Here is a 26,316-nt window from a genome sequence, read left to right as displayed (position 1 = left end):
ATGAGGTTGACGCTACTTTGTTGTACCTGGAGGGAAGAACGTATGGGAGAGGAAGGTGCGCGGGATGCGGGCGGCGGTGGCGCCGACCTGGGGGCCGGGCGGGCGGGGATGCTGCGCTGGGGGGGAGACGGAGAAGCAAGGGGGGCCGGGCGCGGGGAGGGGGCCGGGCCTGCCCGCCGCGGAGGCCGGGTTTGCGGCGAGGCCGCGCCCCTGTGTCGTCCGGGATGAGCTCGTCCTTCAGAAGCCCGCAGGCCCCTCCCTGGAAAGATCCCATCCCGTTTTCCCCTCCTCAGCCCCGGTGAGATGCTCCCTCCACCCCTCGCTGGCGGAGAGCCCCCTCCTCCCTTTCATCCCCGCCTTCTCCCATCCTCCGACCGACGACCACCCCGGAGGAAGCCCGGGCACAGCCCACCCAGCCCTGGCCTCCATCCGCGCGTGCTGTGTCCATCCCAGGCTCGCCCTGGGCCACCCGTTATCGCGTCTCTAACCGGCCCTTGGAAGAAAGAGTCGTTGGGAAAGCCGCAGCCCTGCGTCCGAATCGCAGCCCCAAGTCTGGGCCGGCTCTCTGACCTTGAGCCAGGCGCTACCTTCTGGGCCTCAGTTTCCTTGTTTGTACAGTTGGCCCCCGCATAGTTGGCGTGCCTGGGAATCTAGGGGCAGGATGGGCAGAGCAGAGATATGAGTCCGCCGAAGCTTGTGGGCAGCGGCCCCCACCCCACCCCCTCCCTGCACCAAACCCACTGCCTGCTGTCAGTCTTGACTGGGAGGATGATTAGTCTTTCTTCTGCCCCTTTCACCTACTACGGTCCAAGGCTTGGGTTTGCAGGACAGTTACGGTAGGAAGATCCCCACGATTCCCTCCCTAGCGTCTCCTTTCCTGGGGTTCCTCCTCTGAGCCATCTCATAGGCCCACCTGGTCCAACAAAGCTTCTACTCTGCCAGCTCCTCCAGCCCTGCCCTCCCCCCAGGTCCATGAAGGCCCACTTGGAGCCACCTTACGGAAGCTCCTAGGCCCCTGAGTCCTCTTGAAGGGGCAGGCTGTGGCCTTGGAGCCTGGTTGGTGACCTTGCAAGCTTTATCTTGTCCAGGGCTCAGTCTTCCCATCTGTGCAATGGGAAGGGGCAAGCTGGGAGATCTTGCAGGGCCCACCCTGCTCCGAGGGTGCCAGGCCCCAAGGATGACTAAGCATGCCTAGTGGCCCAGCTTAAAGAGGTGCCAGGCCTCCCTGGGAGCAGGTGTCTGGGAGCTCAGCCCTGAGGCCCTGGCCCCTTGTGAGGCCAGGGCATAGCCAAGCCTTCCAGGGGTCTTTAATACAGGATGCACCAACTTAGTGCTGTCCACTCCCTGCCCTTCAAAAGAGCTCCTCTTCCTGGGCAGGCAGCAGAGGAGAAGGGGCTGTGACGAGAGTGTCAGCCACTGCCTTCCATCTGCTTTCTTTTTTCACATTTACACTGCCAGAGCCTGAGCTGAAGAATGCTCTTGCTGGGGGGTGGACCTCTGCTACCTCCTCCTTAGCTTACATAGAGAGAAACTGAGGCCCGGGGGGCTTGGAGACTGAGCCATGGTCTCAGCAACTCTCATTCTGTCTCCTGCTCTGCACGGACACTGCTCAGCTTGGGTGCTGCGTGTGTACAGGGGGCTTTGTGGAGGTGTACATGGGGTCCAGCGAGGCAGGCCAGGCCTACAGCAAATGGCCCCTCCTGAGTATGGTTCCTAACGCTCTTTCCACCCCTGCAGGAAGCGAGTTGCCCGTGTGTGCGAGCTGCGGCCAGAGGATCTACGATGGCCAGTACCTCCAGGCCCTGAATGCTGACTGGCACGCAGACTGCTTCAGGTAGGGCAGGCTAGTGGGGGCTGGGGTGCCCGAAAAAAAGGCTTGCCAGAGGCAGGGGGATCTCTCTTTGGTCCTGGGCCTCAGTTTCCCATCTGTAAAATGGGGCATCTGGCTTAGAAGCTCCCTGGAGGCCTCTCTTTTTTGTCATTCTACACCTCTGAAGAGAGAAAAGGAGAGACCTGCATTTATGCTGATAATCCCAAGGCCTGATGGCACCTTGGCAGGCAGGGGAGTGGAGGGTGATCCACCTTTACCTTCTGGATGCTGGTACTTCAGGGAGAAGAGGCAGACCAAGCAGGCCTTGGGAGGAGACGGGCCCCCGTCGTGGCCCCAGGCTCCTTGCAAAGATGCCTAACCAGGAAGACCAGTCCCTTCCGTCCAGGACACCAACTCCCAAGTACAGGAGAGAAGGATCAGGGTTGTGGTGGTGCACGTGGGGACGCAGAGGTGGCCCAGCAATCCAGTACCACCATCCTGAGAAACAAGGCCAGAGGAGGGCCTTAGAGAGCCCTGTGGGGCCTGAGCTGGGGTCCAAAGGATGGGAGATTTCCCAGGTGGAGAAGTGTGGTAGGAAGCAATTCTAGACAGAGAGCCCAGCAGGTGCAGAATGAATGAATGGTAGAATGAATGGTGACGGGGCCTGGCCCAGCCAGTGGCCAGCAGAGTTCAGGCAGAAAAGCACCAAAAAGGAGGGAGGTAAAGTTGGGGAGGCCCTGCTGGGGTCAGGGCCACTACCACCAGCTGAACGAAGGGTTAAATTTGGGCACCGGGAGCCGCCAACGAGGGTTTTTTTTTTATGTTTTAAAAATAATTTCTAATATTTTCCACACTTTAGCAAGGGCTGGACACTGGTTTAAGGACTCTGTATAGTTGGATATGTGTGGTCTCCTTTAGTTGGGACACAGAGTGGTTAATTCTCTTGACCAAAGACACACAGCCGCAGGGGTGAAATGAACATTGGCTGGGGAGCCCAGAGGAGAGGTGAGGTGGGTTCCATGTCCTGGGCTTCCCAATCAGGTGTTCAGAAGGAGGCATTCGAGGAGGAACGGGGCTCTGAACAGGCAGAGAAGACCACATGCACGGAGACAGGGAAGGGGGAACAGTGCCAGCAGCTGAGGCATGGAACAGCTCATCTGGTTGGACAGAGTGAGTCGACGGATGTGATGAGGAGGCAAAGTTAGGACTGATGTGTGAAGGGCCCTGAATGCCAAGATAAGGAGCTTCTGAAGGCAGTAGGGAGCCAGCGGAGAGTGTCAGGAAGCAGGGGAGGGTTGTGAGCAGAAGTGCTACTGAAAAGTGCCATTCCAGTGGGCAGATGGTGGTCAGGTGACAGGGAAGGGACTGTCACAGTGGTTCAGGGATCTGTGCTCATAAGACCCGACCTGGGACAGTGACTCAGAGCAGAGAGAGTTTCAGATCTGAAAGGGACGCTATTTGGCAAGTTAGTCATATTAGCCACTGTTCATCAGTGACTCCTGGATGTCATGTCCTCAAGCCTTCACCACAAGTGTAGGAGGTACCATCATTTGCCCAATTTCCATGTTAGAAACGGAGGCTCAGAGAAATCAAGTAACTTACCAAAAGTTGCAGCAGCGGAGCTGGGACTCGAACCTGTATCTGTCTCACTCCAAGTCACTGCAGAGTTGAAGAAGTCAGGGACCATGGGGGAGGAGCTGGGGGCTGGTGAGTGCAGGGGCACACTAATCTAAGCCATTTGGTTCTGCACCCCCGGGTGCAAAGGAGACGAGTGGTCCGTTGGGTCTGGTGGAGCTGGGGGCCAAGTTGGCCATGAGTCATGCCCTGTTCTCTTTGAGTTGGAGAAGCAGTAGGTTAACCAGAGTGGCCCTGCCCTGCCCACAGCTGGCCGAGGTGATCTGAGACCCGTCCCAGGCGGAGAGATCAGAGAAATCAGCCCACTGAGGGCCGGCAGAGGGGATTGAGATGAGGCTGAGAGAAATCAAGGGAAGAACTTTGGGGGTCCCTGTGTGTGGGGTGGGGAGGGAGGGAGAGTCTTGGGAGACGTGGGGAAGGGGCAAGAGTGCGCCTGCAGAAGCCACAGAAGGGCAGAGTGGGGCAGGACGTGTGGAACCCAACTTGGGAGGGGTCCCTGCCTTGTTCACCAGCAGAGGAGGGAGGCCCCAGGTGGGGACAGTAGGGAGGGGGCACGTTGGGTTTGTCCCTGGTGTGGTGGGGCCACAGGGAAGGCTCCCACAATGGGGCAGGGGCCCACAGGCAGTAAGAGTCGTGGCTTCCCCTGCTTCCATGACTCCCACAGCATTTCAGGCCCCACGCTGTGTGGTTCTCCCAACAGCCCCCAAACCTGGTTAAGGCCACCAGTCCTCACGCCCATGACAGGAAAGCAGCTCATAAAGGAGGGACTGCTTGCTGGGCCCCCTGGAAGTGCTAGCCCCTGGGCTTCAAGGCCTCGCAGTGGGAGGGTTGCTGTGGGCCCACGGAATGCCTCTGGCGTTAGCACTAGGGGTCGCTGTCACGGCAGGGCCACCCCCTTTCTCTGTCCCAGCCTTCTAGAAGGTTGGGGCCAGGCCCAGGGTGGTCCAGGCTTCCTTTGGCCCAGCTGTTGCCTCCGGGAGGTCCATTCTCAGAAAAGCATGGTGCAGGAGCCCCAGGGCTGCTGTAACTCTGGTAACATCTCCCTGGAGGCTGGTGGGGCCTGGAGGGCGAGAGCTCAGTGCGCAGCTGGCACTGGGGGCCGGAGCCTGGGCTGGGATGCCCCCCCCTTTTCAGGGGACTTTCAGGGAAGGAGGATAGACTGTTCGTGGAAGTCAACCTCTGTTCCCTTGGGGGCAGCACCGGAAGAAGCAGCTGCTCCCTGTCCCCAGAGAGTACCCGGAGCCTTTCAAAGCAGAGGCCGAGGGGGACTTCCCAGGCAGTCCAGTGGTTCAGATGCCACACTCCCAGTGAGGGATTCTCAGGTGGAGCTAGTGGTAAAGAATCCAGTTGCCAAGGCAAGAGATGCAAGAGACACGGGTTCGATCCCTGGTTCGGGAAGATCCCCCTGGAGGAGGAAATGGCAAGAATTTCAGGAAATTCTTGCCTGAAAATTCCATGGACAGAGGAGCCTGGCAGGCAACAGTCCATGGGGTCACAAAAAGTCAGATACGACTGAACACACACACACACACTCCCAATGCAGAGGGTGCAGGTTCGATCCCTGGTCAGGGAGCATCCACAAGCCATGCAGCAAGGCCAAAAACAAAAGGGGCTGCGGGCTGTGGAGGGCGCCTTTCTCTGACGTGCAGGGCTGAGGGCAGGGCGCAGCCAGGCCTCCCTATCTGCACCAGAGCCCAGGCAGTAGGGCCTTCAGCTGCTTCCTGTTCTGAGCTAAGACCAGGTCCGCCAGCACCCACACTGCCGCATCCTCCTCCCCTGCCTCGTGGCCACGCTCGCCCCTCCCTCGGCAGCCTCCAATCCTGAGTGCCTGGAGCGGGACGGGGAAGCAGCTCTGCCGGCCCACCCCTGCGCTCCCCGCAGCCTCCGGGGGACCCAGAGATAGGCAGCAGCGCAGGATGCTGGCCTCCCCCCTGAGAAGACGGCGTGTCTTCATCAGAAGGGCCAAGTAAGTGGAAAGCCCCCCTCCTGTCCTGTCCCAGGCCTCAGGCAGGGCCTGCGGTGTGAGGGCTGGGGCCGGCTGGGGCCTGCTGGGGCCGGAGGCCACGGTGGGACAGACCCACCTGAGGCCGGGTTCTGGGGCAGGAGAAGTGAAACTCCTTGGTCACTGTTGGCTGCTGGTCGAGGGGGAAGCAGGCCGAGGCTGCGGCCCCTGGCCCTTCTGGTACAGGTTCCCATCAGGCTGGTCCCCCAGCTGCTCTTTTGCACCCTTGGTATCCAGAAATATGATTCTGGGTAGAGGGCACCCCTGGGAGGGATTGCTCTTTCCTTGAGGGGGTCATCCCGGTTTCCCAGCCTGGCCTGTTCAGCCCCCCCAACTCCACCCCACCCCACCCCCAGTGCCCTTCTCTCCTGCCCAAGGTTGGCTCTGCCATTGCCTGCTCTCAGGGAAGGTACAGTATCCTGGGTATTCCTCCCTGGACACCCTTTGTAGGGACATGACCTGCCCCACCTGCCTCCTCTGGCTCCTGCCCAGATAGGGGCCTGAGGGATGAGGGGATGCCCAGGGTCAGGGGCTCCTGTGTGCCTGCCATCAGCAGTGTCCACCGAGGCCCCAGGGGGCCGGCCACTAAGCCTCTGTGTGACCCTAGGCTGGGTCCGCTCTCTGAGGTGGAGGTCCCCTGGCCGAGGTAGAAGCTGAGCCCCAGGCTCCTGGGAGCAGTCCCGAGGACGCTGGCGGATGAGAACTGCTCCAGGCTGACGGAAACACTTACGTTCTCCGTGAGCGGCGAGCACCGTTTAAAGGTGCCTGGCCTGGGACCTCAGAGAGCCGGCAGGTTATAATGGCAGAGGCTGGGGGGATGCAGGCAGCGTGGGGAGCCCGTGGTGGGGCATCGGAGCAGGTTGCGAGGAAGTGGTTATTGGGGAGCTGACTGCAGTCTCAGCGCGTGAGTGAATCAACAGTCGCGTCTTCCAGGGCTGCTGCAGTGTTGAGTGTGTGTGCGTGAGCGAAGTAGTTCTCCGGCAGAAGAGCAGTCTCTGCCCTGGAGGAAGGTGACTGCCGCTGTCCCGCCCACTGGGGCGGGGGAGGGGGCTTCCAGCCGCCCGGAGTCGGGTGAGACTCCCGCGGGGACACTCCCGGGACGCGGTGGAAGGGCGCAGTGACTCCCGGATCGGGGTGCGGGGCGAGCGCGCCCCGCCTCTGTGCGGAGCCCGCTCTCAGGCCGCCACCTTCCCTTCCGCGCTGGGTTAGAGCCCCCCGGGGGCTGCGCTAGGGACTTCCCCTAGGGACCTCCCCACCCTGGGCGTCCTCCCCCCCTGGCTCGGTAAGTTCCTTGCCCGTCGCCCACCCTGCGGTAAGACGTCCACCCACCATAGGGGCCGCGAGTGTCGGGGCAGGAAGGGCCGCGGGGGCGCCTGATGACGTCATGGCTCTGGTCCAGCTGCTTCCGCCGCAGCGCCGCCTCCCACATCCCAGCGCTGCCTCCAGGAGCTTTCCTTGTCCCCTCCGCCCACCATTGGAGGTTTCAAAACCTGGGCATTTTGTGCTCCTCTGCCACCCGCCCCCACCCAAAGCCCTGAGCTGTGGTCCCCAGCGCCTCCCTTGAGGCTCCCAGACAGCAGGGAACCTGCTGGATCCTCTTAAAGGGACAGCGTCCCATCAGCGCTCTGGTTGCTGTCCCCTCCCTCTCCCTCCTCCTCCTCCTCCTCCTCCTCCTCCTCCTCCTCCTCCTCCACCCCCACCCCCCCACCCCCCGCCCCGCCAGTTGCCTAGTTCAGGAGCAGTTATGGAGCACAGTCAATGAGCCCTGCCACTCTGCAGGCTACAATAGAGTGGAGGCCTCCCCGGCTGCCTGGGGCACGGGGCTCTCTGACCCAGTCCCAGTCTATCCTGCCCTCCTCTCTCCTAGATTGTTCCTGCACTGAGCTAGGAGCTCTAAGCCTGGTCCTTCTATCCTTGTGTGACTTTGGCACATCATGCAGAGCACCCAGACAGCAGCAGAGCTGGACGGATTCCCTAGCAGTTGTCTGCATGGCATGTCCTCAGCTCAGACATACCTGTGCACGCCAGGACCCCGGTCAAGCTCTACGAACCCAGCAGGGCTCATGCCCAGGGTGGAGGGGCTGTTGGTCACTCAGAGTCCATTCTTGGATTTGTTCACCCTGGCTTAGCTGGGCTGCTGGTCCCCACCCCACCAGGACCCTTGAGCGTAAAGAAGCCAGGCGTGTCGGTCTAGCTCCTGACTGTGGAGTTGTGCCTAGGAAGAAACCTGTACCTCATTTCTCTGCACCTGCCCTTCAGGGGCTCCACCAGCCAGGCCTCCCTGCTCCCTATGCCAAACCCTGTTCCTGTTACCGGCAGCACCCATGGGGCTGGCTGGAGTCTAGGAAGCCAGGAGATTTCCTTGTCTTAGCTAACTGATTGGTCTACACTGAGCTGAACTCCTGCCTTCTATCTTAGTGCACCTGGGAGCATCTTCGTGGGGCCTGTGCTGCCCATCTGTATGACCCTGGGTGGAACAGACCCTCTCAAGTTCATCTGCCTCGTCTCTAGAAATGGGGATAGCCATGCCTGCCTCATGGTAGCCTGTGAGGACTAAGTAAATTTAAGCAAGAAGGTGAGCCTGTCATACAGAGTGAAGTAAGTCAGAAAGAAAAAACAAGTATCATATATTAACACTTATCTGTGGAATCTAGAAAAATGGTACTGATGAACCTATTTGCAGGGCAGGATAGAGACACAGACGAAGAGAACAGACTGTGGACACACCCGGGAAGGAGAGGGTGGGATGAAGCGAGAGAGCAGCTTTGACGCTTATACACTACCATGTGTAAAACAGATAGCTAGTGGAAGCTGCTGCGAAACACAGGGAGCTCAGCTCGATGCTCTGTGATGACCTAGGGGGTGGATGGGGGGGTAGGAGGGAGGCTCGAGAAGGAAGGGATATGTGTATACTTACAGCTGATTCACGTTGTACAGCGGAAACCAGTAGAACATTGTAAAACAACTATATTCCAATTAATTGTTTTTTTAATGGAAAGATGTGAGCACTTAATAGGTCTTCAGAGCTCCAAAAAGACACCTCCATTTACATCAGCAGCCTCCCCATTGCTGGGAATAGGAGGACGAGAAGGGAGAAGAAGCAGACTAGACTAGATGAGTGGGGCTCACAGTTTGTTCCAGTGCCCCCCGCAACATGAGTCCTGGGCTCCCAGGTTCTTCCCTGGGCCTGAGAGTAAGTCTTCTGCCCACACTTGGCCCTCTTCCTTGCACGACAGGGGATGGGGGCCTCAGATGAGGAGCACTTCTCACCCCAGGGCTAGCAGGTGGACCGGACACTCTGGGTGCAGAACTGCTGTGGTGGGGGCATGGGGTTGTGATTTGAGGTTGCACACAGGACCAAGGCTTCTGGCCGAGGGACCATGGTGGAGGGAGTGGGGTGGTCACCAAATCCATCCCTGAGTCCACTCACCAAGCCCTGTGCCCAGAGCAGGCTGCCTCCATCCAGAGAGCACACCTTTCTCTAATGCTGCCTGGAGACTGGCAGGGCCCAGGTGTGGGGGGAAAGGGTGGGCCCCTCTGAGTCCCAGCTCCCCTTCCACCCAGGTGTTGCGAATGCAGTGCCTCCCTTTCGCACCAGTACTACGAGAAGGATGGGCAGCTCTTCTGCAAGAAGGACTATTGGGCCCGCTATGGCGAGTCTTGCCACGGATGCTCAGAGCACATCACCAAGGGGCTGGTCATGGTAAGTACACCCCCCAACCTTACCTGGTGGGTGTGTGTATGTGTTCACAGGTTACTCCCTGCCCCAGATCTCTCTCCCATCATCTCTCTTGTTCTTCTTTTCACTGGTTTTCTGATTGCCCAGTGCCTCCTGAGCCTGTGTGTCTGTCTGTATCCCTCAGTCCCCATCTGTGGAGCCAGCTCTGCCCCCAAGTTGGTTTGGGGCTGCCCTTCTGAGAGGAGGCAAAGGGGAGAAGCTACAGGGGCTGAAGGAACCTCTGAGCTGGGTTGTGGTCCCCTTCCCCGCATGCCCCCCCCTACACACACACACTTGCTTCCAGGTGGCCGGGGAGCTGAAATATCACCCCGAATGCTTCATCTGCCTCACATGTGGAACCTTCATCGGTGACGGGGACACCTACACTCTGGTGGAGCACTCCAAGCTGTACTGGTGAGCGCCAGCCCCTCCCTGATTCTGGCGTGCCCCCAGGTCTCCCATGCCAGGGCCCTTCCCTTTTCTGCGAGAGGGCAGTCATGGTGACAGTGCAGAATCCACTGGGAAATAAGACACCGAAGTCAGATGGAGGAAGCCTGAGACATCAGCTCTCTTCCTGACATCATTGCTGTGTAACTCTGGCACCAGCGTGAGCACTAACCCTGTAAGCTCTGGACTCATCCCCAGCAAGACCGCCCACACCCCAGACCCAAGTGCAGGGGTCCCCAGGCCACTCACACTTCTGACCAACCAACTGCAGACTCAGGGATCCCCACAGCGCCCTCAGATTTGATACTTCATTCAGTGACTCACAGAGCTCAGGAGAGCACCACAATCACAGTTTTTACTAAAAGCTATACTACAAAGCTACAGTCATCAAAACAGTATGGTACTGGCACAAAAATAGAAATACAGATCAATGGAACAGGATAAAAACCCAGAAATAAACCCATGCACCTGTGGTCAATTAATCTTTGACAAAGGAGGCAAGACTGAAAAGCTAAAATCAGGACCAGCCAGGTGGAGACACACAAAGGGCAAGTCCGGGAGGTCTGGAATGCAGAGCTTCCACGCGTTCCGCTCATAGAATCAGGACATGTGATCTGTCCTCGCCAGCATCACCACAGTTTTTATTGGAGTTTCGTTATGTGGCGTAATTGACTGAATCACTGGGCATGGGGTTGAACTTGGGCTCCTTGAGGTCAGACTGGATCAGGATGGCAGCCTCTCATCACATGGTCAGTCTTTCTGGTGACCAGCCTACCCCTACCCCCCTACCCCCGCCTGAATTGGCTCATTAACATTAACTCAAAAAAAGACAAAAAATAAATAAAAATTTTGGTTCGATGCATGGGTGCTCAGGGCTGGTGCACTGGGATGACCCTGAGGGATGGGATGGGGAGGGAGGTGGAAGGGAGGGTCAGGATGGGGAACACATGTACACCCATGGCTGATTCATGTGAATGTATGGCAAAAACCACCACAATATTGTAAAGTAATTAGCCTCCAATTAAATAGAAATTTTGAAAAAGAAAGAAAAACAGATAAAAGCAAAACCAAAAACATTAGCTCAAGTGTGGGTTGAGGGACTCATGAAAAAAGAAGACACACTCCTGAGGATTTAGAGCCTCTTTCGCAGGAACCAGGGACAAAGATCAGAGAAATCCTTTAGTGTGGCAGCACTGATAAAGCTGGATTTGAGGGCAGCATGGCTTTTGAGGCTCCCAAATGGACTTTTAATGACTTCCTCCCAAATGGGATTTATCCCCAGGTCTCATCCTGGCCAGCTGACAGTGTAGACAACCCTGAATGACTGAGCCCCAGAGAGGGGCAGGGCCTGCTCCCAGCCCACCAAGCAGCCAAGACCCTCCTCTTCCCATGGGGAGCAGGAAGGCGAAGGTGGAAGGAGAAGAGAGCCCGGGCCTGAGGGATTGTGGGGGGTGATGCTGCTGACTGCCCTGACACACTTTTCTTCCCACTCTTGGGTCCCCACCGCCGGCGGCTCTTGCAGCGGACACTGCTACTACCAGACCGTGGTGACCCCCGTCATCGAGCAGATTCTGCCCGACTCCCCTGGCTCCCACCTGCCCCACACGGTCACCCTAGTCTCCATCCCAGCCTCAGCTCATGGCAAACGTGGCCTCTCGGTCTCCATCGACCCCCCTCACGGCCTGCCGGGCTGCAGCACGGAGCACTCTCACACCGTCCGCGTCCAGGGGTGAGTGGCTAGGCTGCCAAGGCTGCAGCTGGTGTGGCTGTGGGCACGGATGCCTTAGGTGGGCAGGCCGACTCGGGCGGGGACTGAGAACGGGTAAATGTGAGCCCAGATGGAGCCCAGCTCCAACAACCTGCTATACCAGCTGTCTGATCCAGTCATTCCTCCAAGAGAAAAAAATCTGTAACAATTGCCAGATAAAATATTTAAAATGTTCTCTTTACTTACTGCATGACCAAAGAAGAAAGAGAAGCAACCAGGTCAGGAGCAGGTGAAGAAGGGAGCCTGAGGGTGTCAGCAGAGCATGGAAGGCAGCCATACCTTGAGGGCAAATCTAAATCAGGGGTGGGGGGGAGGGAATTAAGTTTCACTTTTGAAGTCTTCTTGTGGCTGAGCATCTCTCAAAGCCCAAGCGACTAGCTCTAGGAAAGTGAGTCTAGTAAGAGAACACTTATCCCTTCTCCATAAAGTTGGGACACCCCCCGCCCCCACAAAGTGCTCTCAAGGTGAGGAAGAACAAGAAATAAACCGTGCCTTCCACCAGCGATTTCCACCCCTCCTTCCCAGAACTGGAAAATAAACTGATTTGAACCTGAACAGAAGGGGAGAAGGAATCTCCCCTGAGAATTCAAACACTTGAGTTTGCCAACCAAATTGACAAGCCTGGGTAGTTCAAAAAGCCTCCAGGAGAAGTTGTAAAAGTTTAAAGTACTTCTCCACTGGGAATGTCCCTAGGCCCTGACAGAAGCAGATGCAGGTGGGACCCACCTCCAGGCTTCAGAGAATTTCCTGAGATGAGTGTCCCAAGGAATAGGAGCCGTTCAGTCAAAAACCACAGAGCACGTGTGGCAACAAGGCACTGTGATCGCAAGCCGACAGCAGCAACGGGGCAGGAGCAGACCTACAGAAACTGCAGAGAGCAAGATTATCAGAGACCATGTAAAATGCGCATGCTCCGTGTGTGTTCTTTTTCTGTTTACTCCTGTGTTTTAATAAGTAAGAGATGCTTGGGAAAAGTGAGTAAAGAGCAAATGAATTTGGAAAAGAACCAAATAGCACCTCTAGAAGTGAAATACAGGTTTAGTACTAGTAGAGCAAGGTTTTAAACAGCTGAAGTGAGAAGCAGAAACACGAGATGAAAGTAGAGAAAGAAAGGCTAAGGTGTACTAAGAAAGTAGAGAGGCTTAAGAAAGTAGTGAGGCTAAGAAAGTAGAGAAAGAGAGGACAGAGTGAGTGGATCTAATTATCCATCTAAAATCCCAGAAGAGAGAATGGGAGAGAGGCAGTATTTAACAGCTGAGAACTTCCCAGAGGGGATAAAAGATGTCAATCCACAAACTCAAACCCAGTAAATCCCAAACAGAAAAATAAGAAATCTACCCATGGATCACCCCCACAAAGGCAAAAAACATATATATCTTAAAAGTAGCCATAGGGAAGAAACAAATTTCCTTCAAAAAAAGACCTGACTGTGGTCTGGTGGTTGAGACTCCAAGCTTGCATTGCATCGGGCTCAGGTTCGATCCCTGGTCAGGCAACTAGAAATCCTGCATGCCGCAACTAAGACGTGGCGCAGCCAGATGATTTTAAAAAGACAAAACAGAATTCTATACTCGATGAAAATGTCCTTCAAGGGTGAAGGAAAGGGCTTCCCCGGTGGCTGAGTGGTAAAGAATCTGCCTGCCAATGCAGGAGACATGGGTTCAATCCCTGATCTGGGAAGATCCCACATGCTGCGGAGCAACTAGGTCAGTGCACCTTAACTATTGAGACTGTGCTCTGGAGCCTGGGAGCCACAACTGCTGGGCCCAGGCGCCTGAAACCCGAGCTCCACGATGAGACACCCGCACACTGCAACACGTAGCCCCCACACACTGCAGCTACAGAAAAGCCAGCACTGCAACGAAGACCCTGCACAGCTCCAAAAAACAACAAACAGATAAATCAATTAAAAATTAAAAAAAGGAATGAAGGTGAAATAAAGACATGTTAAAGCAGACAAAACAGGATTTGATACCCGCAGATCATCCCTAAAGAAAATTCTAAAGGTTGTAGAAAAGGCCTGAGATGCAAGAAGAAATGAAAGTTAAGGGGCCAAGCCAGTGGCTCATACGCTGTGTGACACTGAGCTGCTTCCTTGTCCTCTCTGAGCTTCGTGCTGCTGCTGCTACTGCTAAGTCGCTTCAGTCGTGTCCAACTCTGTGCGACCCCATAGACAGCAGCCCACCAGGCTCCCCCGTCCCTGGGATTCTCCAGGCAAGAACACTGGAGTGGGTTGCCATTTCTTTCTCCAATGCATGAAAGTGAAAAGTGAAAGTGAAGTCACTCAGTCATGTCCGACTCTTAGTGACCCCATGGACTGCAGCCTTCCAGGTTCCTCCATCCATGGGATTTTCCAGGCAAGAATACTGGAGCGGGGTGCCATTGCCTTCTCTGAGCTTCGTAGTCTTTGTCTAAACCATGAGGGAGTCAGATACCTTGGAGCCTTCTAATATTTCTCCTGGTCCTTCAAGGACCCTTGAGAAATAGTTGTCTGAGTGTAGGACAACTACCCCCTTGGAGTCAGTGAACTGTTCCTTCCTTGGGAGTCAGTGAACAGTTCTCACACGCCTGCTGGGTACCAGGCCAGTGCCTGGTGAGAAGTGAAGATGGTTGGGGCAGGAGTGGAGAGGGTAGCGGGAGAGAGGAGGAGGCTGGACTTGATGCTGTGTTTCCAGCCCCATCTGGAGCATCAGCCAGGCCAGCAGCTGCCTTCCGCACACAACTAAGCAGACAGACTGGTGAGAGACAGGGAAACTCCCAGACCAGCTGGACCCTGACAGCAAGGCAGAATTTTAGAAACAGAGAGTCAGTGACACCTCCTCCCTGCCTCCCTCACTGGGCGAGCATTCTTTCCAGCCAACGTCTGCTTTCCCAGCAGTCTGCGAGGGGCCACACCCTTCTCAAAAGCATCCCAGCTTGCCCAAAGGCAGCTGGCCAGATTGAACTGTTTGTTTGAAGAGTCTTAGCTGGCCACTTTTTATTTTGTTTATGTGTATTTTGTTTATAGCAGCATTGAAAGGGAAGTTAAATTTATCTTTGCCCCAGCCTCCCCGCTACTTGAGCAGGAGACTGAGGCAAGGGAGACGGAGAGTCTAAGGAATATATATATATACACGCTTTCCTATTGGTTTTTCGGCCAAGCCGTGCGGCTTGTGGGATCCAAGTTCCCTGATCAGGGACTGAACCCAGACCACCCCATAGTGGAAGTGCAGAGTCTTAACCACTGGACTATCAGGGCAGTCCAGGAAATATATTTTTAAGGCCATATCCTTGGAAGAAAAGTTACGACCAACCTAGATAGCATATTAAAAAGCAGAGACATTACTTTGCCAACAAAGGTTTGTCTAGTCAAAGCTATGGTTTTTCCAGTGGTCATGTATGGACGTGAGAGTTGGACTATAAAGAAAGCTGAGCACCAAAGAATTGTTGCTTTTGAACTGTGATGTTGGAGAAAACTCTTGAGAGTCCCTTGGACTGCAAGGAGACCCAAACAGTCCATCCTAAAGGAAATCAATCCTGAATATTCATTGGAAGGACTGATGCTGAAGCTGAAACTGCAGTACTTTGGCCACCTGTTGCAAAGAACTGATTCATTGGAAAAGACTCTGATGCTGAGAAAGATTGAAGGCGGGAGGAGAAGGAGCCGACAGAGTATGAGATGGTTGGATGGCATTACTGACTCAATAGACATGAGTTTGAGTAAACTCCCAGAGTTGGTGATGGACAGGGAAGCCTGGCATGCTGCAGTCTGTGGGGTCGCAAAGAGTCAGACACGACTGAGTGACTAAACTGAACTGAACTGATCCACAAGAAGTCTCTGTGAAAATATAGTCGCGATTTTAAAATTTTTTATCTTGAAAAATACCAAGTTTACAGAAAAATTGCTGAAATAATAAGTGTATTGAATACCTATACACCCTTTCGGGCTTCCCAGATGGCGCTAGTGGTAAAGAACCCACCTGCCAATGCAGGCATGTGGGTTCAATCACAGGGTCGGGAGCATCCCTGGGAGGAGAGCATGGCAACCCACTCCAGGATTCTTGCCTGGAGAGTCCCGTAGAGAGGATCCTGGGGGGCTAGAGTCCAGGGGGTTGCAAAGAGTCAGACACAACTAAAGTGACTTAGCACATGTACATCCTTTACCTAGGTTCATCATTTTTAACTTTTTGTCACGTTTGAGATATGTGTGTGTTTTCGTCTATGTATATCTAGGTGTGGGTGTATCAACATATATATATTCATTTGGATATGTTCATACACACATGTACATGTATTGCTGTTATTTACTGAATCATTTGAGAGTAAGCTGTAGGCACCATTGACTCATCCTTTCCCCAAATACTTCAGACATTCTCCTGAAAATAAAAGCATAAATTCTCTTTATGTAATTACCCACTGTGTCCTATAGTGCAACTATATGACAGTTAGGAAATTTACCATCAATATAATACTTTTATCCAGTATACAACCCCGAAATCGGATTTTGCCAGCCGTCACAATGCTGTCCTCAAGTGTCTTCAGCTTCTTTTAACCTGTGCCAGTGCCTCTGCTTTCCATTGTCCTTTATGCCCTTGACATCTGTGAAGAGTCCAAGTCAGTCGTTAGGAGGATGTCCCCCTCCCCCGCACTTGGGTTCCTCTTCCCTAGATTTGGGTCGTGCATTTTGCCCTCGTAACTGATGCTCTCTCCTCCTCTGTGCATCTTAGTGGTAGACACAGGAGGTATAAAGTGTACCCTTCACTGGGGATGTCAACTTCGATTATTTGGTTAAAGTGCAGTCTACTCTCTCCGCTGTAAAGGATTTTTTCCCCCTTTGCAGTGTAACCAGTGAGTCGTCTGTGAGATTTGAGTCTAAATATCCTGTCCCCAACCACCTTTCACTAAATGGTTCTTGCCTTCATGATAAGTCTTCCCTATAGCAGTTACTACTGTGATGGCTACAAAATGATGATTTTTCTAGCTCTGTTCTTGCTGCTTCATTTGTTACCTGACTTCCCTGTGTAAGGAAGCGCTTCTCCCCCACGTGAGAATATACTCTCAATAATTGAAAAATTGCTAAGACTGTTTTTCTTAAAGCTCTGTCTCCTTTCTGTCCTGCCACCACCACAACCATATCCCTCTGCCCCAGCCCTTCCGCATCTCAAGGCAGAGACAAACATTCCTTGAAAAGCTTTAATGAGGACAAAATGAAATCAGATCATTAACACTCAGGAGGAGTTAAAAGAAGCAAAGTAGTGTGGCAAGTTGGCCATCTGTGACTTAGCTCGTGGCCAGCTAATGGAAGTCACCAGCCCCACCTCACCTGTAGCTGTGGTTCAGGGAAGGCTGCTTACCCCTTCCTGCCAATCTCGGAGGAGTGGGAGCCTTAGGCTCGTTTTGCAGGGCATGTTTGGGGGTCAGGCAGGAAGCCAGTAGGTCCAGACCCTCTTAGGCCTCTTTGACACTCGTCTGCTCCAAGCATCACAGGCAGTTGGAAGGAGAAGTCTGCCCTCCGTAGCAGAGACAATGCTCTGTTGAACAGGAGCCCCCGAGCATCTCACTGTTGCTGCTGTTGCTGTTCAGCCACTAAGTTGTGTCCAACTTTTCTGCGACCCCATGGACAGTAGCCTGCCAGCTCCTCTGTCCCTGGGACTTTCCAGGCAGGAACACTGGAGTGGGTAGCCATTTCCTTCTCCAGGGGATCTTCCCGACCCAGGGATCTAACCTGCATCTCCTGCATTGGCAGGTGGGTTTTTTTACCATCTGAGCCACCAGGGAAGCCTGAGCATCTCGTATAGCAGGGCAGATACCTCGGGGCATGGCATTTTCCACCACCCATGGCAGGCGTTGCAATTAACGTAGAACTCTTCCCACCACCCAGACTTCGGTGTTCTGGACAACTGCCACCCACCAGTCATGCAAGACAGCATTGTTTGCCCCCACACTCCTGATCTGATCCCCTTGGCCTTGGCTTCCTGGGGCAGGCAGGGGTCTGACCACTGCCCTGTGCCCACAGAGTGGACCCAGGCTGCATGAGCCCGGATGTGAAGAATTCCATCCATGTCGGGGACCGGATCCTGGAAATCAATGGCACCCCCATCCGGAACGTGCCCCTGGACGAGGTGCGGGTCCCAGGTCTGGCAAGCAGGGTTGGAGGTGGTGCCTTCGTGCCTGCTTGCCACCACCTGAGACTCACCTGTCCACGTGCCTGCTCTCCCCAGATTGATCTGCTGATCCAGGAAACCAGCCGCCTGCTGCAGCTGACTCTGGAACATGACCCCCATGACAGCCTGGGCCATGGGCCGGGGTCTGAGCCCAGCCCCCTGGGCTCCCCGGCTCACACGCCCAGTGGGGAGGCGGGCAGCTCCGGCCGGCAGAAGCCTGTGCTGTAAGTCAGCCCTGCACCGTGATGCTCTGTATCTTGTTACTTTCACTGACACTGGGCCTCAGTCGGGGTGGGGAGGGGTGGTCCCTGCCCTCCAGTTGCTCACAGTCTGATGGAGAAGTCAGCCCCGCAAAAAAAAAAAGAACACGCCAGCAAGGGGTGCAGGGAGCTGGGAAGAAGAAGGGGAATGAGAAGGAGGAAATGGGGAAGCGGCGCCCCCAGCCAGGGGTGACAGGGCTCCTGGGGTGGACCACAGCCCTGGCTTCAAGGAGCCGCTGGCCTGGCGCTCAGGATGCTGTGGCGTCTGGTGTGTGTTGAGAGGTGGGCTCCGAGGCGGCAGCTGGTGGCCAGGGTCTCACAGCACAGTGATGCGTCCCACAGAGACCACTCTGGTCCCCTTTTCGAGAAGGTGCTCAGGACCAGAGACAGCCGGAGGGCTGTGATGTGGTCCAGGTTGGAGGGGCCAGGGGCACCTCTTAAAGGGAGGTGAAGGGTGCAAAGAAGAAGCCCAGAGACAGCCTGGTCCTCACGCCACTCACTCTGGGGCCTGCTCAGGACTCCTGGTCAGGGGCACACCTGGGGTGACAGCCTTTACACTAGGAAGCAGTGACCTCGAAGGCCTGGGTCTCCTCCTCCCCCGTTTGGAGCTCAGGTCACCCTGCAGGGCCACCTAGGGGCGTCCTGCGCAGGTCGTCCGCCTCTGCACCTCAGGGCCAGGACTCAAATGCTGGGAGACAAAGCATCTGATCCAGGGTCGTCAGGCAGAGAAGGCCAAGGGCAAACATTCCTTCCTGAACGGGAAGTCCAAGCCAGACAGGGCACGGAGTGCTCGCATCAGGGCAGGGCAGGGCTCTCATGATGGTCCCTGGAGAGCTGCCCGGTCCCACCCTTCCTGACTACGGGCGATTTACATGGACTGGCATCGGTGGGGCATGGCAGGCTGGGGGAAGGGGCAGGGCCCTCGGCCAGGGGCCCACCTGACACCGGTGGCACCTGGCACTGGTGTGTCTCCCCAGGAGGAGCTGCAGCATCGACAGGTCCCCGGGCGCCAGCTCCCTGGGCTCCCCGGCCTCCCAGCGCAAGGACCTGGGTCGCTCCGAGTCTCTCCGTGTGGTCTGCCGGCCGCACCGCATCTTTCGGCCTTCGGATCTCATCCATGGGGAGGTGTTGGGCAAAGGCTGCTTCGGCCAGGCCATCAAGGTATGGGGCATGCCAGGGAGGGAGGGGACCACCTGGGGGTGACCTGTTGGCCCTCCACCCTCTTCCCACCAGTGTCCCCAGGAAGCCACAGTGGAAAGGTGTCTGGCTTCCAGGCTCCCTGGCCAGGGCTTGCCTCCCCCTGGGCCTCCTCGAGCTAGCTACCATATGTAGGTAGACTGCGTGAAGGAGGTCGTAGGGCAGTGGCTTCTCAGAGTCGGGATGAGAGGGCAGCCCAGACTGACCCTGAAGGCTTCCTCCCCCAGGCCCCTCTACTCAGCCCAATGTGGGCCGCTCACCCCCTTCACACTCTCACGACCAGCCCTTTCCTGCCTCTGATGTTCTCTGGCAGTGGCCAGCCTAGAAGTTTCACGTTTATAGAAAAGGCACCAGCCAGGTTGCCATGTCCACCAGCCAGGCCTCAGCCCCTGGCCCCGTGTGTCCATCTGCCTGGGGTGGGGTGGGGTGGGCCTCCTGCGGGGCGGCCTGGAGCAGAGCCCGTGCCCCGCGTGTCCCCATGCAGGTGACGCACCGAGAGACGGGCGAGGTGATGGTGATGAAGGAGCTGATCCGCTTTGACGAGGAGACCCAGCGGACATTCCTCAAGGAGGTGGGTGAGGGGCCTGCCCCACCCTTGCCCATCGAGAGGGGGTGGGTGGCAAAGGGCTCCGGGAGGAAGTGACACTCAAGCCCTCATTGAAAGAAGACAGACTCTGCCAGGAGGGCGAGAGGGGCAGGGACATCCCTGGGGGTGGGGGCAGCCCAAGCAAAGGGCAGGGCGGCGGCAGGTGAGGCAGGAACCCCCAGTGAGGGGGTGGGGTGTGGAGACTCCCCCTCCTTCAGAACTGCCCATGGCGGCTTCTGGTGGGAGGGGTGGGAGAAGATGGGGGCGCAGTCTGTTTGCACCCCACTCCCCAGGTGAAGGTCATGCGATGCCTGGAGCACCCGAACGTGCTCAAGTTCATCGGGGTGCTCTACAAAGACAAGAGGCTCAACTTCATCACCGAGTACATCAAGGGCGGCACGCTCCGGGGCATCATCAAGAGCATGGTGAGTGCCGGGCGGAACCACGCCCTCCCCCCCCACCCCACCTCCACCCCCACCCCTACCCGCATCCAATCCCAGCCGCTCCCACCGAGGGACCCTGGACCCAGAGGCTCCTCCCTGGGCCCCAGTCTCCCAGGCTCTTCACTGGGGATCAGCCTCTGATCTCAAAGCCGCTCTTCAGGAAATTGTTTGGAATTGTTCACCCACACCCCTTGGAAGGGACAGTTGGGGGTGTCGTAGAGAGTGAGGGGGTGATCATCAGCCCCTACAGGACACTCACCCCCTCCTGCTTTTCTCACCCACTGTCCTGTCCCTGTGGCCCTGTTGGCTCATCCTGGACTTTTTCCCCCCTCACCCCCACCCCCAGGACAGTCAGTACCCCTGGAGTCAGAGGGTGAGCTTTGCCAAGGACATCGCTTCTGGGATGGTGAGTAGGCTCTGATTTCAGGGGCGGCACGGAGTGGGGGACGGTCCAGTGGTTAAGAATCCATGCTTCCACTGCAGGGGACATGGGTCTGATTCCTGGTCAGGGAACTAAGATCCCACCTGCCTTGCTTTGCAGTTCCCCCTCTCCCGACCCCTGCCAAAAAAATTCTCTACCATTCTCCTAAATTCCATAGGAAGCTTCAAGAGAGGACAGAGGGAACCCAGTGGGAGGGAAGATGGGAGCCTTGCGGAGGATGACGGGTCATCCTTGTGGCTGGGGTCCCTCAGCGCGGCTGCCCCCTCATCTCCACACCCCTCTACCCTCAGGCCTACCTCCACTCCATGAACATCATCCACCGGGACCTCAACTCCCACAACTGCCTGGTTCGCGAGGTGAGCAGCCAGGGCTGCAGGAGGGCCCAGCGGGACCGCCGCCCACCACACTCCTAGCAGGTTGGGGGTCTGCTGGGAGGGTGACCGTCACAGAGAATGGCCCACAGTGTGGCCATGGGCCATACCAGGCTGCATCAGCCCGGAGGAGGGCCTGGATATGGGGCTGGGGCAATCAGGGGAGGTTTACTGAAAGAGATTTGGGGCAGGGAGATATACTTCAGTGGGAGGCAGTGGGAGCAGGCAGCCCGGGGTCTAGGGGTCAGTGATGAGGAGACCACAGGCTGACCCCAGAAGGCAGAGGAGGGAGTGAGCAGGTGGTGGTGGGAGCGTGTCTCAGCGTGGCCCTGCTTCCCCATCTCCCCAGAACAAGAATGTGGTGGTGGCCGACTTCGGGCTGGCGCGGCTCATGGTGGACGAGAAGACGCAGCCCGAGGACCTGCGGAGCCTCAAGAAGCCAGACCGGAAAAAGCGGTACACGGTGGTGGGCAACCCCTACTGGATGGCGCCCGAGATGATCAACGGTGAGTCGGGGGCCCCACAGGGCACATCCCTGGGGCCGCATGGTCCCAGGCGGAACTGCAGGAGGCAGAGGTCCCAGCCGCCTCTTCCTTCTCCTCGAGTCCTAACATAAGTTTCCTTTTGCTGCTGCAACAGATTATCACAACTTGGCTTAAAAAACACAAATCACCCTAGGGACTTCCCGGGCGGTCCAGTGGTTAGGACTCCATGCTTCCAATGCAGAGGGGCACAGGTTTGATCCCTGGTCAGGGAAGTATGAGCCCACTGAAAGTGACAAGTGAAAATGTTAGTCACTCAGTCATGTCTGACTCTTTGTGACCCCAAGGACTGACTGTAGCCCACTGTCATGAAATTCTCCTCTGTCCATGGAATTCTCCAGGCAAGAATACTGGAGTGGGTAGCCATTTCCTCCTCCAGGGGATCTCCCCAACCCAGGGAGCAAACCCGGTCTTCCACATCGCAGGTGGATTCCTTACCATCTGAGCCACCAGGGAAGCCCTACATGTCATGAGGTTCACCCAAAAAATTTAAAACCGCACACACAGATTATCCTATAGTTCTGGAGGTCAGGAGTCCAGTATCAGGCTCGCTGAGCTAAAGTCCAGTGTCAGCAGGACTGCGTTCCTTCTCGTGGCTCGAGCGGGAAGGATCTGTTTCCTTCCCTTTTACAGTTTGCAGAGGCAGCCTCACTCCTTGGCTCCTGGCCCCTCCTCCAGCAAGGCCAGCAGCGCACGCAGTCTCTTCTTTCCGACACCCGTATCCACCGTCACCTCTCTTACCCTGACCCTGACTCTCCGTTCTCCCTCACAAGGACCTTTGTGATCAGAGGGCTCAGCCAACTAACCCAAGATCATCTCTCCATCGCAAGATCCTTAACTGAGTGACACCTGCAAAGTCCCGTAAAAGGCAGCACATTCAGGGTCCAAGGAGCAGGCGGTCCCTGGACAGGGTGTAGGGTCTCTCAGGACCATTATTAGGCCTCCCACAGAGTCCCCTTCTCCCACCCCATTTGTTTTTTCAGGCCTGTCACACAGTGATCCCGTGTGTGCCCAGACTGGGGGTGATAAAGTCCATCCACAGGCAGGGGATGTGCAAACACAGGGTCAGGACAGGCAGACTGGGGGTCACCTTAACACCAACTCTGATCAAAGTTAATATAACCCACCCCCTAATAACATAACTGGTAAAGTAAAAGAAAGTGAAAGTGTTAGCATTAGTTACTCAGTCATGTCTGAACCTTCAACCCCATGGACTGTAGCCCACCAGCCGCCTCTGTTTATGGAATTTCCCAGGCAGGAATACTGGAGTGGGTAGCCATTTCCCGCTCCAGGATATCTTCCCGACCCAAGAATCAAACCCAGGTCTCCTGCATTGCGGGTAGATTCTTAACCATCTGAGCCATCAGGGAAGCCCTGTAAAGTAGGGTTAATAGTCCCTATCTTGAAGAAAAGAAAAAGAATAAAATAAATAAACAAAAAGAGTCCCTATCTTTAAGAAGTGGTATGAAGATTGGGTAAGATTTGTAAACTAGTCAGGATTCAGTGAGAGTGGTTGTCCTGATTATCTGTAACATTATTAGGCAGACGGTATTGTTCCCATTTTACAGCTAAGGCAGGCCGAGGCTCAGAGAGTCTGTATCAGTCCCTGAGGCTGCTGTAACATGTGCACAGACTGAGTGCTCGCAGCAGAAGTCTGAAATCCAGTAGAGCCTTGCTCCCTCCAGGGATTTCAAGGGAGAGTCCATTCCTTGCTCTGTCTAAGCTCTGACCCTGGCATTCCGGGCTTGTGGCCACATCGGCCCAATCTCTGCCTCTGTTTCCACATGGCTGCCTCCTCCTGTGTATCTTCTCCTTTTCAGTCTCTCTTATAAAGACAGTTAGGATGGCATTTTGGGGCTTCCACGCTGGCTCAGTGGTAAAGAATCTGCCTGCACTGCAGGAGATGCAAAAGACTCGGGTTCAGTCCCTGGGTCGGGCAGATCCCCTGGAGGAAGGCATGGCATCCCACTCCAGTATGCTTGCCTGAAAAACCCTACGGACAGAGGAGCCCAGCGGGCTGTAGTCTAAAGGGTCACAAAAGTTGGACACAGCTGAGTGAGTACACATGCAGGAGGGCATTTAGAACCTGCCCAGATAATCTAGGGTGGTCTCATCTCAGGATCTAGAATTGTATCTTCAAATCAATTCTTTATCTTTCCAAAAACAGTAGCACAAACGGGCTCTGAGGGTCTGACAGTTATCTCTCAGGGTCACCACAGGGTCCATGACATGCCCGGAGTCACAGAGTTGGTTAGTGACTGAGCTGGACTTGGAACCCCTTGCCCAGGGCTTTCACCCTGACCCCCCCTCAATCAGCCACCAGCCACCCCTCCCCCGCCAGCAGGCTGGCTCAGCCTGGGTGGGCCCAGGTAAGGTCAGAGCCCAGGGCCTGATCCCGCGGAGGCTGCTAGCACCTGCCTCCTGGTCCCCACCTATGGGTCAGCACATCCCCCTGCGGGCAGTCCCCAGCCTGGCCCCCTCGCCAGCTGGCACCCCCGGCCCTGTGCACCTGCCAACCGTAGTCTCTCCATCCAGGCCGCAGCTACGATGAGAAGGTGGATGTGTTCTCGTTCGGGATCGTCCTGTGCGAGGTAGGCCCAGGGGCGGGTGGCAGCTGGCTCTAGCCCCCTCCCCACGCACTCTGAGCTGCAGGCTGGAGCCCTACGGGGTCCCAGGTCAGGGAGGCTGTGGGGACGGGCTGCCCGCCACTGCCTGCATCCCCGTGGTCAGATGGGTACCAGACCCACCCTCAAACCCATCCGGGTGGCACCCAGCCCCAGGGCCCCCCAGGTAACTGCCGGGCCTCGTCTGGACAGATCATTGGGCGAGTGAACGCTGACCCGGACTACCTGCCACGCACCATGGATTTCGGCCTCAATGTGCGAGGCTTCCTGGACCGCTACTGCCCCCCAAACTGCCCCCCGAGCTTCTTCCCCATTACCGTGCGCTGCTGTGACCTGGACCCCGAGAAGAGGTGAGCAGGATGCGGGGCTTAGGGCGGGGTGTGGGTGGGGGGATTCCCGAGCAGAGCCAGAACCCACCATGCCCCCACCTCCTGTCTCCCACCCCCCACCCCCACCCAGGCCCTCCTTCGTGAAGCTGGAGCAGTGGCTGGAGACCCTCCACATGCACTTGGCTGGCCACCTGCCGCTGGGCCCACAGCTGGAGCAGCTGGACAGGGGCTTCTGGGAGACCTACCGGCGTGGCGAGAGCGGACTGCCCGCCCACCCCGAGGTCCCTGACTGAGCCCAGCGCCCCTGGCTGCCCCTGTCCGCCTCCATGGAATCTGCCCGGCACTGGATTCCTCTACAGGAGGCGGCCTGGGTGTGGCGCCCTCACCGGGGCGGCGGGCACCCAGACCCTCCCCCGCGCCGGGCCCTGCCTTGCCCCATCTCTGCCCCCGGCCCCAGAGCTGGTCTGGCCTCACACACACCATCACCTCACCCTGCCTTACCTCTGTCTTGGTGGGGCCGCCCCCTCCCGCCTCTCCTTGCATGAGCTGGAGGGCCCGTGTGAGCTGCGCCCTGTCCCGCACCTGCCCCCCGGCCCACCCCCATGCACACTCCGCTGTCTGCAGCTCCTCCGAGGCTGGGCTGGAGGACAGGCCGCCCCCCCGACTGTGGCCCATCATGCGTGTTCCTGGGAGCAGACAGGGAGTTTGGGGCCCGTCAGCCCCCCAGGGGGTTGTCTCGGTAGCAGCAGGTATAGATAATTATCCAAACCCCAAAGGGAGAGAGGTCTGCTCCCGTGGGGCGAAAGTCCCAGGGGCCAGACAGCAGCCCTGACTCGCTTTGGGTCTTTTCCTTTCTTTATTGAAGCCACTTTAGTGGGAAGCAGGTACCAGGCCTCAGGGTGAAGGGAGGGTCCCTGGAGGGGGAGGGGAGCCGTGGTCCGGGGGCCAGAGCTGCTGGGGGGCGCCGCAGAGGGTGGTTGGGCAGAGTCCCCCAGCCTCCCAGCCCCCTGAAGTTCATCTCAGCACCCCCTCCAGGCCTCTCCCCAGGCTCCTTGCCAGTGGCTGAAGCAGCCCCTGCCCCTCCCCACACCCCTCTGTCCTCTGGGTTCTTTCTGTGTAATCTATTTTTTAAGAAGAGTTTGTATTATTTTTTCATAACGGCTGCAGCAGCAGCTGCCGGGGGCTTGGGGTTTTATTTTTTCCGGCGGGCGGGGGTGGGGGGCCATTTTGTCACTGTGCCTCAGTTGAGCATCTAGGAAGTATTAAAACTGTGAAGCCTTCTCAGTGCACTTTGAACCTGGAAAACAATCAAAAACAGGCCCATGGGACTATGACTCAGGGAGGTGACAAGAGTCATCTCCATCCAGGAATGGGGACGTCTAAGGAACAAAACCCAGACTCAGAATAATAAAATAAATTCCGTACTCCCCCCCCAGATCCCGCATTGTGACATGTGTCTGGGGGCCCCAAAGAAACAGGAGGAGAGAAGGACCTTTTGATTCAGAAGCCTGGTCTGAGAAGACAGGAATGGAGGTGTGGGTGGGGACAGATAAGAGGGCGGGGATGGAGGTGTTGGCCCAGCTTTGCCAAAGTTGAGTTTGAGGGTAGGGGGAGGAGTAGGGGGAGAGCCAAGGGAGACTAGGGAATGGATTGCTCTTATTTCATGCTTGCTTTTTTTTTTTTTTCTAAAATGTAAAGAGTCCCATCAGGAAACTGGAAACCACCCTAGTTATTTCAAATGTAGGTCATTTAATCCAGGGAATCGTTTAATCCAGTGGAAGGACAAAAAGTGGATACTGAGATAACCATTTCTGTTGAACTGTAGGAAGCGGCCACCCCTTGGCTGGGGCACTTAAGGAAATAAGTTAATTTAGTTATCTGGTGCCAAGGTTAACAATTCACCCCTTAAATTTGGTGGCTTGAAATAACAGTGGTCACTCGTGGCTCAGAACTTCTCTGTTAAGAATTGGGAACATCTTGGTGAGTGGTTTTGGCCTGG

At 56.3% G+C, this 26,316-nt stretch overlaps 1 protein-coding gene across 3 annotated transcripts; it reads left to right on the top strand.

The window, feature by feature from the left end:
- LIMK1 (LIM domain kinase 1) lies at window positions 1-25,752 on the top strand. Of its 3 annotated transcripts, NM_001206904.1 has the most exon segments (16): window positions 1-55; window positions 1,738-1,834; window positions 9,012-9,150; window positions 9,470-9,579; window positions 11,135-11,341; window positions 17,376-17,481; window positions 17,581-17,747; window positions 18,761-18,944; window positions 19,465-19,551; window positions 19,860-19,991; window positions 20,356-20,415; window positions 20,742-20,807; window positions 21,172-21,328; window positions 23,900-23,955; window positions 24,181-24,338; window positions 24,448-25,598. In NM_001206904.1, coding segments are annotated over 16 exon segments (1,944 nt in total). In that variant the 3' UTR covers window positions 24,611-25,598.
- Window positions 25,753-26,316: the final 564 nt, after the last annotated feature.

Source organism: Bos taurus, chromosome 25 (genome assembly GCF_002263795.3).
Source record: "Bos taurus isolate L1 Dominette 01449 registration number 42190680 breed Hereford chromosome 25, ARS-UCD2.0, whole genome shotgun sequence".
NCBI classification, from domain to species: domain Eukaryota; kingdom Metazoa; phylum Chordata; class Mammalia; order Artiodactyla; family Bovidae; genus Bos; species Bos taurus.
The sequence above is the reverse complement of the archived record's forward strand: the minus strand, read 5'-3'. Positions and strand labels throughout refer to the sequence as shown.

Excerpts from the sequence above, each read along its gene's own strand:
- LIMK1 (XM_005225179.5), top strand. The coding sequence starts at position 5,362 with ATGCTGGCCTCCCCCCTGAGAAGACGGCGTGTCTTCATCAGAAGGGCC. Across the intron at positions 17,482-17,580 it reads GGAACGTGCCCCTGGACGAG|ATTGATCTGCTGATCCAGGA; the intron begins GTGCGGGTCCCA and ends TGCTCTCCCCAG. Across the intron at positions 20,808-21,171 it reads ACAACTGCCTGGTTCGCGAG|AACAAGAATGTGGTGGTGGC; the intron begins GTGAGCAGCCAG and ends CCATCTCCCCAG.